This window comes from Canis aureus, chromosome 32 (genome assembly GCF_053574225.1).
Source record: "Canis aureus isolate CA01 chromosome 32, VMU_Caureus_v.1.0, whole genome shotgun sequence".
Taxonomy (NCBI): Eukaryota; Metazoa; Chordata; class Mammalia; order Carnivora; family Canidae; genus Canis; species Canis aureus.
In genome coordinates this window covers 9,279,939-9,293,709 of record NC_135642.1, presented here as the reverse complement: position 1 = coordinate 9,293,709, position 13,771 = coordinate 9,279,939, and the positions used below count along the sequence as shown (strand labels likewise).

Sequence of the window (13,771 nt, the reverse complement as noted above, 5' to 3'; positions counted from 1 at the left end):
TCTCCATTTGGACAATAATAAACCGATTATAAGAAATCCTGAGTCTCAAAGACTATTGCTGTACTGAGTATATCTAAAGCCCTTCAGGCGATGGCTTACTTTTGAGAGAAAATTTTGCACATATGTTTGATCCTGGACCAGTCCAGACCAGCTCTAACTCAGCTCCATCTCCTCGTCCCTAGATCTAATCCATCCTCTGCACTTAGACCTTCACTTGTGAGATCAAGCCTTGCTTATATCTGTCATGGATAGTAGGGTTCAGATGAGGTAATGCTTTGAAAATTAGAAGTTAGTTTACAACATTAATGTGAGAATACTAGTCCATAACACTGGACCTGAAGTTGCCTGGACTCTAGTTTTTTCTTGACCACATATAACTGGAGAACCTTGAACAACCACCGTACCTCCTGGCTTCATTTTTCTCACTACTAAATGTCTTAGTTTTGTTTCGTTTTGGTTTTGGAGGGCGGTGGAGAAGGTGTAGAAAGGAAGAAGAAGATGCATCTTCTTGATTGCTGCATTGTATTTCTGATAGAACAAGAAAGCCCATCAGAAATATTAAATCCCAGTGATATTGGATTCATCATAGCACATCACCACTGTTTGTATCATTGCTTTATTCCAGACCAAGAAATTGATGTCTAAAATAGAGATAGATTTTTGGCTAACTGGAATAAGACAATATGCCAATGGAAGGAAGTGATGTCCTTTTGCCTAAGAAGTTTTTGTGGCCTAGAATTTTATGGATTGGGAACTTCTGCTTTAGAATTACCCGAGTATCCTCTCAAAATGTGTCCATATTCTTCTTTGATTCACTGGCTACACAGCTATGGATATGGATTCTGCATACACCTGGATACCCATGGTATCCCAGGATTTAATTCCTATAACTAAATTCTTTCAGTATTGGCCTTTTAGGTAAGTGTAGACTGGGGCTGCTTTTCAGAGCAATGCCCTGTTCTGAGCACAGTATGCTGAGCTATGGAAAGTATGCATGACTTCCTCCAGAGGCTGGGTGTAAATCTAGCCACTGATGCTCTCAAAATACTTCAGAGTCTTAAAACAGGAGGAAGACCCAGAGATTAGATTCAGGCCTTCATACTGTAACCACCAGGAGTAGCAGGTTAAGGGGATCTTGTAGGCGCCCTACAGCAGTGCTTCTGAAACTTGAAAGGTCATTAGCATCACTTGCAATGCTTAGTAACATTTAGATTATTAGGCTCCACCTCAGAGATTCAAATTCACTAGGTTTGAGAGGGTCCAAGAATTTCCATTCCTCACAATTTCTTCATCAGTGCTAAAGCTGCTGTTCCGTCTTTTGAGAGCCAATGTTCTAGAGCTTCCTTCTTCCTTTTTATCCCTTATCAGAAGATTAGGATGAGGCTGCATTCCGCTAGTTAGTACTTGTGACAGAGAACACTGTCACTCTTCTACAGCGAATAAGGCCCGGGCCACGTTGTGGTTGCTTACCATGACCACTGACCCCACGCGTGGGAATAGAATAGACTTATAACTTCCTACCTTTCCCTGAGGTTGCATCTTCTTTCAAATTAGAAGGTCATCTGTGAAGTTCAGTGGCTTCCAACAGCCAGTTTGAGAACCAGTGCTAGGTTGGTTGCGTAAGCAAAACCAAGGAATGTGTTAGAAATATAAATTCCTTGCCCCTGCCCTGGGATATTTTGATTCATTGAATCTGGGATAAGCCTAGAGACCTGTGTTTTTAACAATCTCCTGTGATGATTCAATCCACTTCAAAGTTGTCTGTCTATAGGCCTTGAATATTTCTTTCCATGGTCACCCATAGAATTATTATTCCAGTAATACACAGCTCTTTGGAGTATCTTTGCCCCAAATTTAGATTGTACCCTTAGAGAAGGGATTGGCAACCTTTTAGAAGAAGCATTCCACTATTTTTTTCTTTAGTTTTTCATCATCAGAGATGGCAATCCTGGTGGAATGATCAGTGGCTCAGCCCCCCAAAAAGAACCTAATGGACACTGGGTTCTTCAGAGAAACATCATTCCTGGTATGTTTAGAAGTGATTGTGTAAACATAGGTACCCAGCCCCTTAGGCACTGTCACAAGCATGATTGCCCCCACTTGGGGTTATCAGAAAGAGGGAAGGGTCCTTGCATAAGTTCATGAATGAGTTCAGTGGTTCCCTTACCCAGTATACAATTGCTGGGTATCTGCTCCCAGGATAAACAGAAGTATGCTCTCAGGATAAACAGAGAAGCAAAAAACAGTTCTTGCCCTCAGGATTCCACACTTTTAAATCTTAACTTAAGATGCTGAGATGTAATAATGAGATGTTATTATCTCTTATGCCTCCTTTGGCACACACATCCATGCTGGTGTATATAGACACAGACACACAGACACACACGCACACCATCTTCAGCACAGAAATGCATTTGGCACAGGTGCCAAGGATTGCCAACAATCTTACATACACACAACCTTAGAACCAGAAAACAATGTCCACTTTGAGAGTTACTAACCCTAGCATCACCTGCACAATTTTATTTTAGGTAACAGATCACATAGTTTCCTTTCGAAAAGTTTTTATGGTGTTGTTATTCCTCTGTGCTGGAGTTGGTTCACAGTCCATTGAAGGAAAAAAAACAATGGTATTTATTTTGTTATTTGGAGAGGAAAATGCCTCTCTTTAAAGGAGGTATAGACACTAATATTAATTTAAAACTCTTATGTCTAATATCTACTTATTATAAAAACAGGCACATTTTTCTTTATAATTATCTGTTACACTGGATCCAAATTCAAACATTTTATAACACTTACATAAAATGAACTGCTTATATTAAAATTCATGTAATGCTCCTGCCTTCTCCAGTTTAAGTCAATCATCAAAGGACGCTCAATCTAGCTATATATGTATATTTTTTTTCTTGAGCTAAATAATTTGAAGGTGTTACCAGCCCTCTTTGCTTTTGAGCAAGAGAAAATGCACTGTGGAAAGAAATGCTCTCTCTTATTTTTAAGGTCATTCAGTGATTGGGTGATTGGGTTAAAAAGGCAAATGCCCCCTTTTCTTTTTTTTTTTTTTTTTTTGGTTGAACTTCCTTCAATTAAGCAATTAACCTTTTAAAAAAAGTATATTCAAAAATCTATCAAAAAAAGCTAAATGAGATTTTAACAAAATCCTGACAATTTCAGCTTAAACATATACACAGAAACCATATGTGCTTAGGAAGAAATATATACACACAGGCATTGTTTACAGTGTGTGTTTTTATATTTGGAAGACATTGAAGGAAGAGCCATTCCATACATACATTATCTGCAGTGTACATCCAGATAGCCCACATAGATTTCACATTAAGAGACAAAGATATCTTTATCCATGGTAGGTGGACAGACAGACTGACTTCAAACTTGGACTTGCAGTGTGGATTTTCTTTTTTTTCCCTCATCTCCGGGTACTGCTTTTCAGAATTGCCTCGGGCTACAGAACAGCACCTCAGATCCCCAAGGCCCACTGCCTGGCTCCTAATAGCCACTCTCCATCTGTGTCACATGAACAGCTGATGAGATCTCTCCAGTGTCTGTATTTTGGAGAGCACATCTACCCAGGTTAAAATGCTAGGGTTGCCAAGGAGCAGTCAGAAGCCATTAGTGTGGGTGAGAATTTGCCTTGCAGCAGTTCCGTGGCATGGTGGAGAGCGTGTACGCGTGTCCCTGCTTGAGCTTGTGTGTGTGTGTGTGTGCGTGTCTCCTTATGCAAGCAACCCCTGGTATACACGGGTATGTAGGGAGGGTGGACAGATGAAGACTAGCCTCCATATATCCAGTATTCGAAAGCCAAATGCCTTTTGTTTCCCTGTTACTCTGATTAGTTCTTTGACTATTTGGGGTCCCTTTGACTCACTCTTTTTTCTTTTCTTTCTTTTTCTTTTTTTTTTTTTTTTATCATAACAGACGGCAAAGAAAAAGAGAACAGCAACTTCGAGGTCGTGCTCTAGTGTTTGGGCAGATGGAAGGGAGCTGCTTTGCCTTGGGGCAGGGTGGTTGTAATGAAGTGGCCTGTCAGTCTGTAAATAGTGAGGGTCATCTCTTCCATGTGATGGAGGGTATCACATTGCAGTGAAAATGGAAATGTCAATAAAATTAATCTGCTAGCTCTTTGCTGTGGCTTCTCTGCTTCTCTGGTCAAAGAAGGTTGAGGGTTTTTTGGTGAGATAGGAAAAGAACAGGTATAGGGGAGCCCACAGATTAGACACAGAAGTTAGAAGGCAAGGAGCCTGCTGGGCAGGACGTTTTGGTGTAGCCCAGCCCAGGAGGAAGGAATGGGTCTGGGACTGAGCTGGGAAGCTGCGGAGCGTCTAGCTCAGGCTACATTGAGCACAGAGTTTATTGTTTTAGGCTTTCTTGGACAAGGTTTTTACTTAGCATGGGATTTATGGCATTTACTGCTAATGAATGTCTATTCTTAAATTACAAAAACCCCCATCTCAGCGCAATTCCCAGATGTCCTTCCAGGACCCCAGCTTCTTAAACACCAGCAGGGAGCATAAACTCTCCACTTCTCTGTTTTCCTCTTTCGTGTGGCTCCAGGCTAATGATGTGCAAGGAAAACACAGCCATCTATAAAGCCCCAGTGCTGTCCCCGTATTCTTCATTTATTTTGCATTTGATTATGCCACAAGTCGGATCTTGTTTCTTTCCTTTTTTAAAGTTATTAGTTCAAATATTAATGTAGGGATATGGCATATATTGCTGCTCTTGATTGATGCCTTCCCAAAAACAGGAAGACGTGCTCGTATGAATTTTAAGAAAGTAGGGGTCCTGCAATGCCTTGCCAGAAGAGTTTTTCAGATACATAATTTAGATGCCCTCCAGGCAGGCTTTCAAGGCATTTTTGCTGGAGGGCAAGAAAAAATAACTATGACTGTTAAAAGTAAATGATTTTTGCTAATGCACAATTAATGCCAGAGAAAAGCACAGAAGAGAAAGATGTTGATGGAAACTTCTGATTAAGTGAGCACCCTACCTTCATGTATATCTTTTCTTTTCTTTTTTTTTTTTTAATGATCATGATCATGATTAGTGGTGCAGAGAGCTAAAAGTTTCCATGTCATGCAAATGCTGAGTGTAGGGTCATCTGAGGAGTGTGTGAATGTGCGTGAGTAGGAGGTGACAGTCGTAGGAGGGGCTGAGCAGGCAGTGTGTTATGTGCAATGAACAGTGACACAGTTACTGTCACCTATGCAGGCAGCCTAGAATATATAGACTACAGAACATTTAACTTGATTACCCTACAGTATGTGTTCACGATGGGCATGGGGATGCATTTTCACCAAATGGGTTTTCTGATGGCGGTTTTCCCACATTGGATTCCATAATTGACAAAGAGCTACTGCACTGTGTCAAGCGCACAATTATAATTGAATTAATGATATGGGCGAGTGTGAGACACACAAAATTAACATTTGAAGAGGCCTGGTTTAATTTTGTCTTTTACATATTTGTGTCTCCAATTATACTTTAATGAAAGAGAATATACCTGCTTAATGGATTTCTTTCAACAAGCTTAGCTGAGCTCATCATTAGCCGCACATCGTTGTTGGCACCATTTCTGTGTTGTCTAATGTATTTTCATTTTTTTTTCCTACTAGGGGATGGTTTAGACAACAGTGTAGCTTCACCTGGCACAGGTGACGATGACGATCCAGACAAGGACAAAAAACGCCAGAAGAAGAGAGGCATTTTCCCCAAAGTAGCAACAAATATCATGAGAGCATGGCTCTTCCAACATCTCACAGTAAGTCAACACGAAAGAGAAAGTTGTGTTGTTTTGCCTTCTGCTAGCAAATTGTACAGATTGATACAGATTTTTAGGAATAAGGTGCCTCTTCTCCCTTTCTTGAAATCTGATGACTGATGGAGCAGTTAAGGTTTCGTCAACTGTGGCCACTCACAGAACACCCTCTAGAAAGGAGATTTTTGTTTTAATAGGCCAGGAATCGACCTTACTCAAGATGGTCTAGGGCCCTACACAGTATATGTAAGTAAATTTGTTATTGATGCTGAAAGTATGAGAGCAACTTCAGCTAATGCCACCGCGACCAAGCGAAATGGCTGCAAGGAGCTCATGAATCCATAAACACTGCTGATTATACTCTTAATGAAAGCCATCTCCTCTAGGAGGCAAAAAAAAAAAAAAAAAGGGAGGGGGTTCCTTGCCCCATGCGTGTCCCAGCGCATTGGTATCAGGTACAACTGGAATCACTGGAGCCACGTGCAAATGTGGCATGCGTTTATGTGACAAACACAGAAAGCTTATAGGTGCTGTAGTGCCTCCATCTGTAAGGTGGAGACTAAAGATTCCTTTGTAACTGTTCAAGTCCATTTTCTTAAAAGCCAACCCGGTTCACTTCTGGGCAAAGATCAACTATGCAACATCTTTAATGATTTCTCTTTCTCCTGCTCACAGTCGGTTTTATGCGGTGTATACCATTGACTCTAAGACCCTCATGACCGAAAGAAGTCACGGTATCTTCTTACAGAGGGACTGGGCACTCATATTTTACTGTTCGTCTGGAAATTCTGGGCAAGTGGTAGAGGTATCAGAGGCGGTTGCTTGCTATGATATTGTTTTCAGGCCATTCTGTTTAGGCTCATGCTGAAAAACAGAGTAGCCCGTTGAAAGCTGAAGGTCTTCTTTGATTATCCAACTTGTGGGTTGCCATGCTGAATGACATTAGTTACAGTGTCATGGGTCCAGGACAAGGTTCCACTTTTATTTATGGTGGTGGCTGTGGCTCTGCTCTTGCAGCAGACCTACAGAGGGCAAGGGGTGGAGCACTAGTGGGGAGGGCCGGGTGATAAATTCACATCCCTAAATCGGCCATTTTGATGTAAGGACATTAGTAGCAAACTAAGGTGTATCGATCTGGCCTGTGGTGTCAGGATTAGCCGGGGGAACCAGCGAGGCTGCCCTGGTAGTGGTTATTCTTGCCTTGCAGCTATGGCCATTTCAAAGGTCAGGGCCCTGCACTGACTTGGCTCAGAGGAATTAGACGGAACATGCGGTCTCTGGGCTGATTACTTAACCAAAGACAAAATAATGAGTCCTAAGCAAATACTGACTAATTGAAAGGGCTGTAAATCCATTACATATTGGTCAGGGATAATCAGGAGTATTTAATCACTTTTATCTATTCAGGAGCACTGAAGCTGCAACAGCAAAGCCCTGAACCTTGCCATGTGGCTATTATTCTCATCATTATCAAAATTACTTCACAGCTGTTCTTTGCTACATCACCTCAGCTGGAGATTTACTAACCTGTAAAATGTTTTTAATTTGGAAGTCGAGTGAGTGCAAGGGGAGGGGTTTCTCGTTTTTTTGTTTTGTTTTGTTTTTTTGTTTTGTTTTGTTTTAACTGAAGGTTTGTTTGGTTAGAGTAGCAAGTTAGCAAGGCAGGGTAGGGGCGCCTAGATGGTGGGCGGGTGGGTGGGCAGGCGGCTCCCAGGCCGCTCACCTGTTCCCGGTCCTCCCTCCGTCTCGTCTCCCTGGCTTGTTGCACAGCTCAGCCCTTCTTGGCGGAAAAGAAAGATCTCGACACTGGCTTCCCAAGCAAACATATCCATGTATCTGCAGACCCTCAGTAATCGAAGTCCACGCCCCAGGCCAGCAGAACCTGAGCGAGTTCAGTGGCTCTGTTTACAAAAGAGGAAACTGAGACCCAGGAAGGGAAGTGATTAACTCCAGGTCACGCTGCCACCAGAACCCAACCTGCCCTGTCCCCAGCCCTGTGCTTTTTGATTCTGATGACTTGGCTAGAATCATTCTCCCCTTTCCGGGTGGCAGATAAATCTCACACAACCCCTGCCAGCAATGCACTCCGCATCAAAGCAGGGGACAGACAGAGAAGCGAAGTGCCGTTCTCCGGATTTGTTGTTAAAGCTCCCCACTCCCCCCAGTCTCTGGGTGGAGAAGACTTCCTTCACCCCTTTCTCTTCAAGCTGCCCCCCCAGCCATGTCCCCTGCCTTGAGCCCCCAGATGGGTGTCTGGAGCCCTTGCTAGGCCCCCTGCCTTACCCTGTCGGTACTTACCTCCCACTGCCCTGCCCTGGGCCGAACCCACCATGTACTGTGGCCACTGGTGAAGAATTGTGCATGGCCAGTGACTGCCCACCTCTCCTTGTTACTTGGCCATGCAGGGTGCTGCCCACCACCCGCAGCACCTTGCCTCACCCCGAGGGTGCCTCCATCTGGGTAAATAAAAGTACCTCAGGACTTGGTGCAGAAGTCTATGGGCAGCTGAAGATTTTCATGAATGCCGGTCCGGTCCGTAGAGTGGGGAGAGAAGAATTCAAAGAGCATTTGGAGGCCGGCATGCCCCTGCCCCGGCTCGACCTCACGGAAACCCGTTGAGTTCCCTGGACCTTCCATTGGCCCAGTTTTCAAATGAGAGGGACACAGAGCAGGGTGTCCACACCGCAGGCTCCTTTCCTGCACCCACAGCACTGGGGTTGCCTCACGAGCACGCAGCCAGAGCCCTGTTCTGTCGCAGCCCTGGTCATCCTTGTCTCCCTGTCCCCCTTTCTTTTCCTCTCCTTCTAAGTGCTTTATTTTTCTCCTCCCCATGACCTTCCTTCACAACATGGCCCTTTCATTACTTTCTCCCACTGGCTTTGTCTCCCAGTCTTTCCCTCTGCTCCCTCCCTTGCCTTTTCTAAACCTCCCTTGTGTCCTAAGGAAATTCTCCTCAGCTTTCTCTTTGGAAAAAAAAAATTTCCCTCTTCATCCAGATTTTACCCCAACTGCAGAAGAGAGGTTCAGTAACTTTGATGAGGATGGTCCTGTAAAACTTTTACTTTCCAATCTTTAATGAGCTGAAAGATTTACTCAGCTATAATTCCGAGCTCAGAAACCAAGAATAGAGACCCCTAACTAGCGACATGTTAATTTAGACTTCTTTTCTTACATGCACTAACAGGCATGAGGAAGTCCTTGGAAATAGAGATGCCCACTATATTTTTCTGTCATTTAATTAATTTCAACTTTCAAAGTGAAATGTTGGCTCTAGCTCGCTGAAACTCGATGCAGTCTAAATTATTATTTCATGTAAATTTCTTCACAAGTGCATGATTCAGTGTGCATTCCTCCATTATTAGTCTCTTTAACATTATTTCAAACTGGTTTTTTTTCCCCCTTTTGTGCAGTATGACCTGTTCTTGTATTACAATAATCCCCGATGTACCCTTTTTTCTTTCTTTTTTTTAAAAAGAAGCTAATTGAATTATCTCATTATTTTAATTTGTTAAGCAAATGTATTTTGCATCTCAGGATGTGTTCTTAAAGAAGGGGGTTGCTGAGGCTTTGCCCCCTGAATGGGCCATTGGCCCATTTTGACATTCATGCATTCATTAACCAGCAGAACATAAAAGAACTCTGGTTGTATTTTTTTTTTTTCCAAACACCCAACCAGCATGGAGCAACTTTTTCCAATAAGCCACAGGGGTCTCTCTACATATGTTCTCAACTGCAAGCTATTGTCACCTATTCTGAATACCTCAAAAGGCCCAGAGAAAAAAGAAGCCCACCTCAACAAAGGCCAACTGTAGCAATTGTTAAGTCTTAGTCTCAATATGACAAAAATCATTAACCTTCAGTTTTCTTGGAAGAACAAGTTCTACTACAACTGTAACAGTTAAAACAATCTCAGTACACCGCTAACTTTAGGGAGAAAGGTAATATGCTTGCAGCTGATTGATTATCTGAAGGAAATATTTGAACTAAATTCAAAGTGGCATTAAAAAAAAACACACAAATTGTTGGATGAATTGAGGAATTTCCATATTCAGAGTTAAGCACTTTGAATTTAAATTTCATCTGAGGCTAAATAATTAATTTCTGGTTTCCAACTACTAATTTCCAAAGTCTCTTTTAAAAATCCCCTTTAAAAAACTCATAATAATTTTGAAAAGGTAAACCCATATATATGTGTGTGTATATATATATATTTCAAAATTATGTATATATTTAGAAATTCACCTGCTAGAAATGTTCTATATATGATTACCCCCCTCTTCTACTGGTTGATGGCTCTGCCTGGCTTCTCAGACTAAAAAATCTAGTGAAGATTGAAGAAAGAATCTGTTGGAAATGTATGTGCTTTTGCTGGAAAGTACCCAATGGCAAAAGAACTTAGGGAAATCCTAGGGAAGTATATTCCTTTCACTAACACATGGAGATTATGGTATCATAAAAGTAAGCCTGCCATTACAACTGTTTTTATTTGACTTCAAAGATAGTTAAAGAAAGAAACAGCAAGGAATAATGCCGGGGCTAGCGGTTTATTCATAACCGTGAAACACTCCTGCACGCCAAGAAGCCCTTAGTGTGCTCACTTAGGCTCTCAGGCACCTCCACTTGCCACCTTGGAGAGCTTTCTAGTTGTGCTGCAAAGAATATATTTGATCACGGAATGAAAACAGGAAGTGCTCATACACAAAGACACCACTTGCTCATAGCAGTCTCTAACTAAAGGTTTTCTTATTTGAAAACACAGGGCTAAAGCTCACACTTAGGGGATGTGGAGCTTCTTTCAAAGATATGTGTACAGAATCAGAAGCAAATTTACTTTAAAGTGATGTAATACCATGCAGCCTTCCTGAAACGGCAGGTTATAAAAATGGTGCCCTTTGTTCATGGCAAAATGTTTTTTCCCCCCACTCTATCTCTGATGGAGAGGGAGAGTGATGAAACCTGCTGTTCACATGTAAAGTCGTTTGGCTCCTTGTCTATTAGAGATTGTTTTATGGGATTTTTTGTAAGGGTCTCTGGTAATAAAAATGAGTTTTAAAGTTTATCGTCTTGCAGAGACAGTGTACCCAAGTTATGAGTAAATACAGCTCCACATTACATTAGAGGAACACATATCTCTTCCCCTGTGAGTTCATCAACTTGGTCATCTCAAAGTTTTTTTATTGTGCACACACATACACGTGAGAGACAGACCGAGAAAGACTCCAAAATAGACTATTTGCCTTTTAACTAGTTCTCTTTATCTTGTGTAGACCTAGATGGCGGCGGCTTCTTCTTCTTCTTCTTCTTCTTCTTCTTCTTCTTCTTCTTCTTCTTCTTCTTCTTCTTCTTCCTTCTTCTTCTTCCTTCTTCTTCCTTCTTCTTCCTTCTTCTTTCTTCTTCTTTCTTCTTCTTTCTTCTTTCTTCTTTTTTAATGAGGTGATCCAGTGTCAAAGTTAAGAGCATAGAGCCTGGCTGTCTGACTGTGGAAAGTTAGATGGGTCCTACCTGAATGGAAGGGGAACACTGAGTGTCCTTTCGTGGGGCTTTCCAGGCATAGGATTCAACCAGTGTCATGACTCTCAATTATTAATGACGGGGCAAAGCAGAACAAAACACAGGGCCTGGAGTCTGCAACAGAGTAGATTTTTGATCGTGAACAGCTACCCTCTCTAAGTTTCACCTTCCATATCTGTAGAATGGGGATGATTCTAGAACCAACTCAGTAGGGTTGTTGCAGGGATTGTATGAGATAACATAAAGCATTCAGCTCTATGCCTGGTTCTTATAATAAGGATATGGTGTAATTCTTATTTTAATCTAGCCGAATGGCTAGCAGGAGGCTTTGACCAATAGAACTGAGCAGCCAAAGTAATCACTTGATTTTGTGGTCTGTGTGAGCCGGCAAGATCAGGTTTTGCCAAACCGGTCCCAAATGCCCCTCAGCAGGAGAGACCATCATCTAAATTATGCCTTCCAGAACTGTAGAAACAGCTGATGGCTGCTAAGCTATGCTCAACGATACCATCCATGAGTGCTGGTGCTAATGGAAAGCCAGAGCATCCTGGTAAGGTGAGCCTTCCAGGATAAGGTGGGAGATGAAGAAGAAACTGGTTATGGGGGATCCCTGGGTGGCGCAGCGGTTTAGCGCCTGCCTTTGGCCCAGGGCCTGCCTTTGACCCAGGCGATGAAGCAGGCTCCATCCTGGAGACCTGGGATCGAATCCCACGTCAGGCTCCCGGTGCATGGAGCCTGCTTCTCCCTCTGCCTGTGTCTCTGCCTCTCTCTCTCTCTCTCTCTCTGTGTGTGTGACTATCATAAATAAGAAAAAAAAAAAAGAAACTGGTTATGGAACAGCTCAGAATGCCTCAGCTGGGGACTACTTTTGATAGAAAATGCTCCCTTTTGCTCTAAGAGGTCCAATATGTGAGCAGAGTCTAGCATCTCCAGCTTCCTCAGAGCATTAAAGTCTAGAGTCCCTGCCAGACAGCATGGTATTTTTTTAAAGGGGTCACTGAATGTGAAATTAGAAGACTGGGTTTGAGCTCTTGTAATCTCAGGTAAGCTAGTCAACCTCTGAATTTACTTTTTCATCTAAAAACTAAAATCGTACATTTGTGTCCTACTTAGCTGGTTGGTTGCTACATCAGATGAGGTAGTCAGTTTATGACTGTGATGTGCTGTACAGATGTTGAGTATTTGGGTTTTGTGGTTGTGTGCCTGGGTTTCCAACGGCCTAAGCTCTAGTAGTACCACATGAAATTAGCAAGGGTGAGAGAACCTGCCAGCCCCAGGTTCTCCACTTGTTCATTCCACATGGGTATCCATGGGGAGACTCTGATCATTCCTATCATTAGTTATCTTTCTAAGGGTCTTGGGTGGTTAAGTGCATCAGTACTCCATGACATTAGTTATTTCTACTTGAAAATTAGTGCCTTTCTGATTCTGAGATTGATCTACTTAATACCAATTGCTACAGGCCAAATGAATACCAACAATAAAATGTTGGACTGACTTATGCAGTGAGAGATGGCCTGTCTCACATTCAGAGATCTGGATGAGTCCAGGATAGAAGTGGGGCTCTTGGGCTCAGGAATCCTTATGTGGAGATGCAGATGCAGAACACACAGCTGAAAAGCACCAGCAGAGAGGGCTTCCCACAAACATGCAGTGGTGGGAGGCTGCCCCTAGCTGTAGCCTTTGCATTGTTTTTTTGCTTGCCAGGAGAAAACATCTGTGAATTATTTGAATGGAACCTTATACTGGAGATCGTCTGAATTGGTGTCATCTCTGTTTAATTTCAGGAAATGATGTCACAATGCATTAAATAACAATGCTGGGTGATTTATTTTCCCATGGACATGCTGTCCTAAGCATTCCTCTTCTCTCACAATGTTTCCAATTAACTGTAAGCTTGAGTGTTCTTCCTATTTCATAATGATTTTGAGGGGTGGGGGCGGGAGACGGGGGTGGGAAGAGTGGTAATTTCAGAGGTTGCTGAGGTTCAGAGCACATCCATCATGTCCTCATTGGGACAGGGAGGGTGCTGAACATTGGGACTGCGATCACCAGTGTCAATCTACAACAGGGTTGGTTGGTTTTATTTTTTTTTTTAACTTTTTTAAAGGTTTAATTTATTTATTCATGAGAGACAGAGAGAGAGAGATAGAGAGGCAGAGACACAGGCAGAGGGAGAAGCAGGCTCCATGCAGGGAGTCTGATGTGGGACTCTATCCCGGGTCCCCAGGATCACACCCTGGGTTGAAGGCAAACGCTAAACCGCTGAGCCACCCGGGCTGCCCTGTTGGTTGGTTTTAAAGAACATCTACAAAAGAAAGCTGGATGTTCTGATCTTAGCTGCCCAAAGAGCCACCAGATAATTTTACTAGCGACCTGCATACTGGAGCTTCTGTCTTTATCAAAGTTTCTATGCACTCCCTTCTTCAGTAAAGAATAGAGGACATAAGTCAATTCTGTGTGCCATCTGTCGTCGTTTTT

At 42.6% G+C, this 13,771-nt stretch overlaps 1 protein-coding gene across 13 annotated transcripts in view; it reads left to right on the top strand.

Moving 5' to 3' along the window:
- MEIS2 (Meis homeobox 2) overlaps positions 1–13,771 on the top strand; it is a 205,710-nt gene that overhangs the window by 58,680 nt on the left and 133,259 nt on the right. For all 13 annotated transcript variants that reach the window (XM_077880520.1, XM_077880518.1, XM_077880524.1 and 10 more), the window contains one exon: positions 5,637–5,782. In XM_077880520.1, the coding sequence (XP_077736646.1) occupies positions 5,637–5,782 (146 nt within the window). The remainder of the gene's footprint in view (positions 1–5,636; positions 5,783–13,771) is intronic.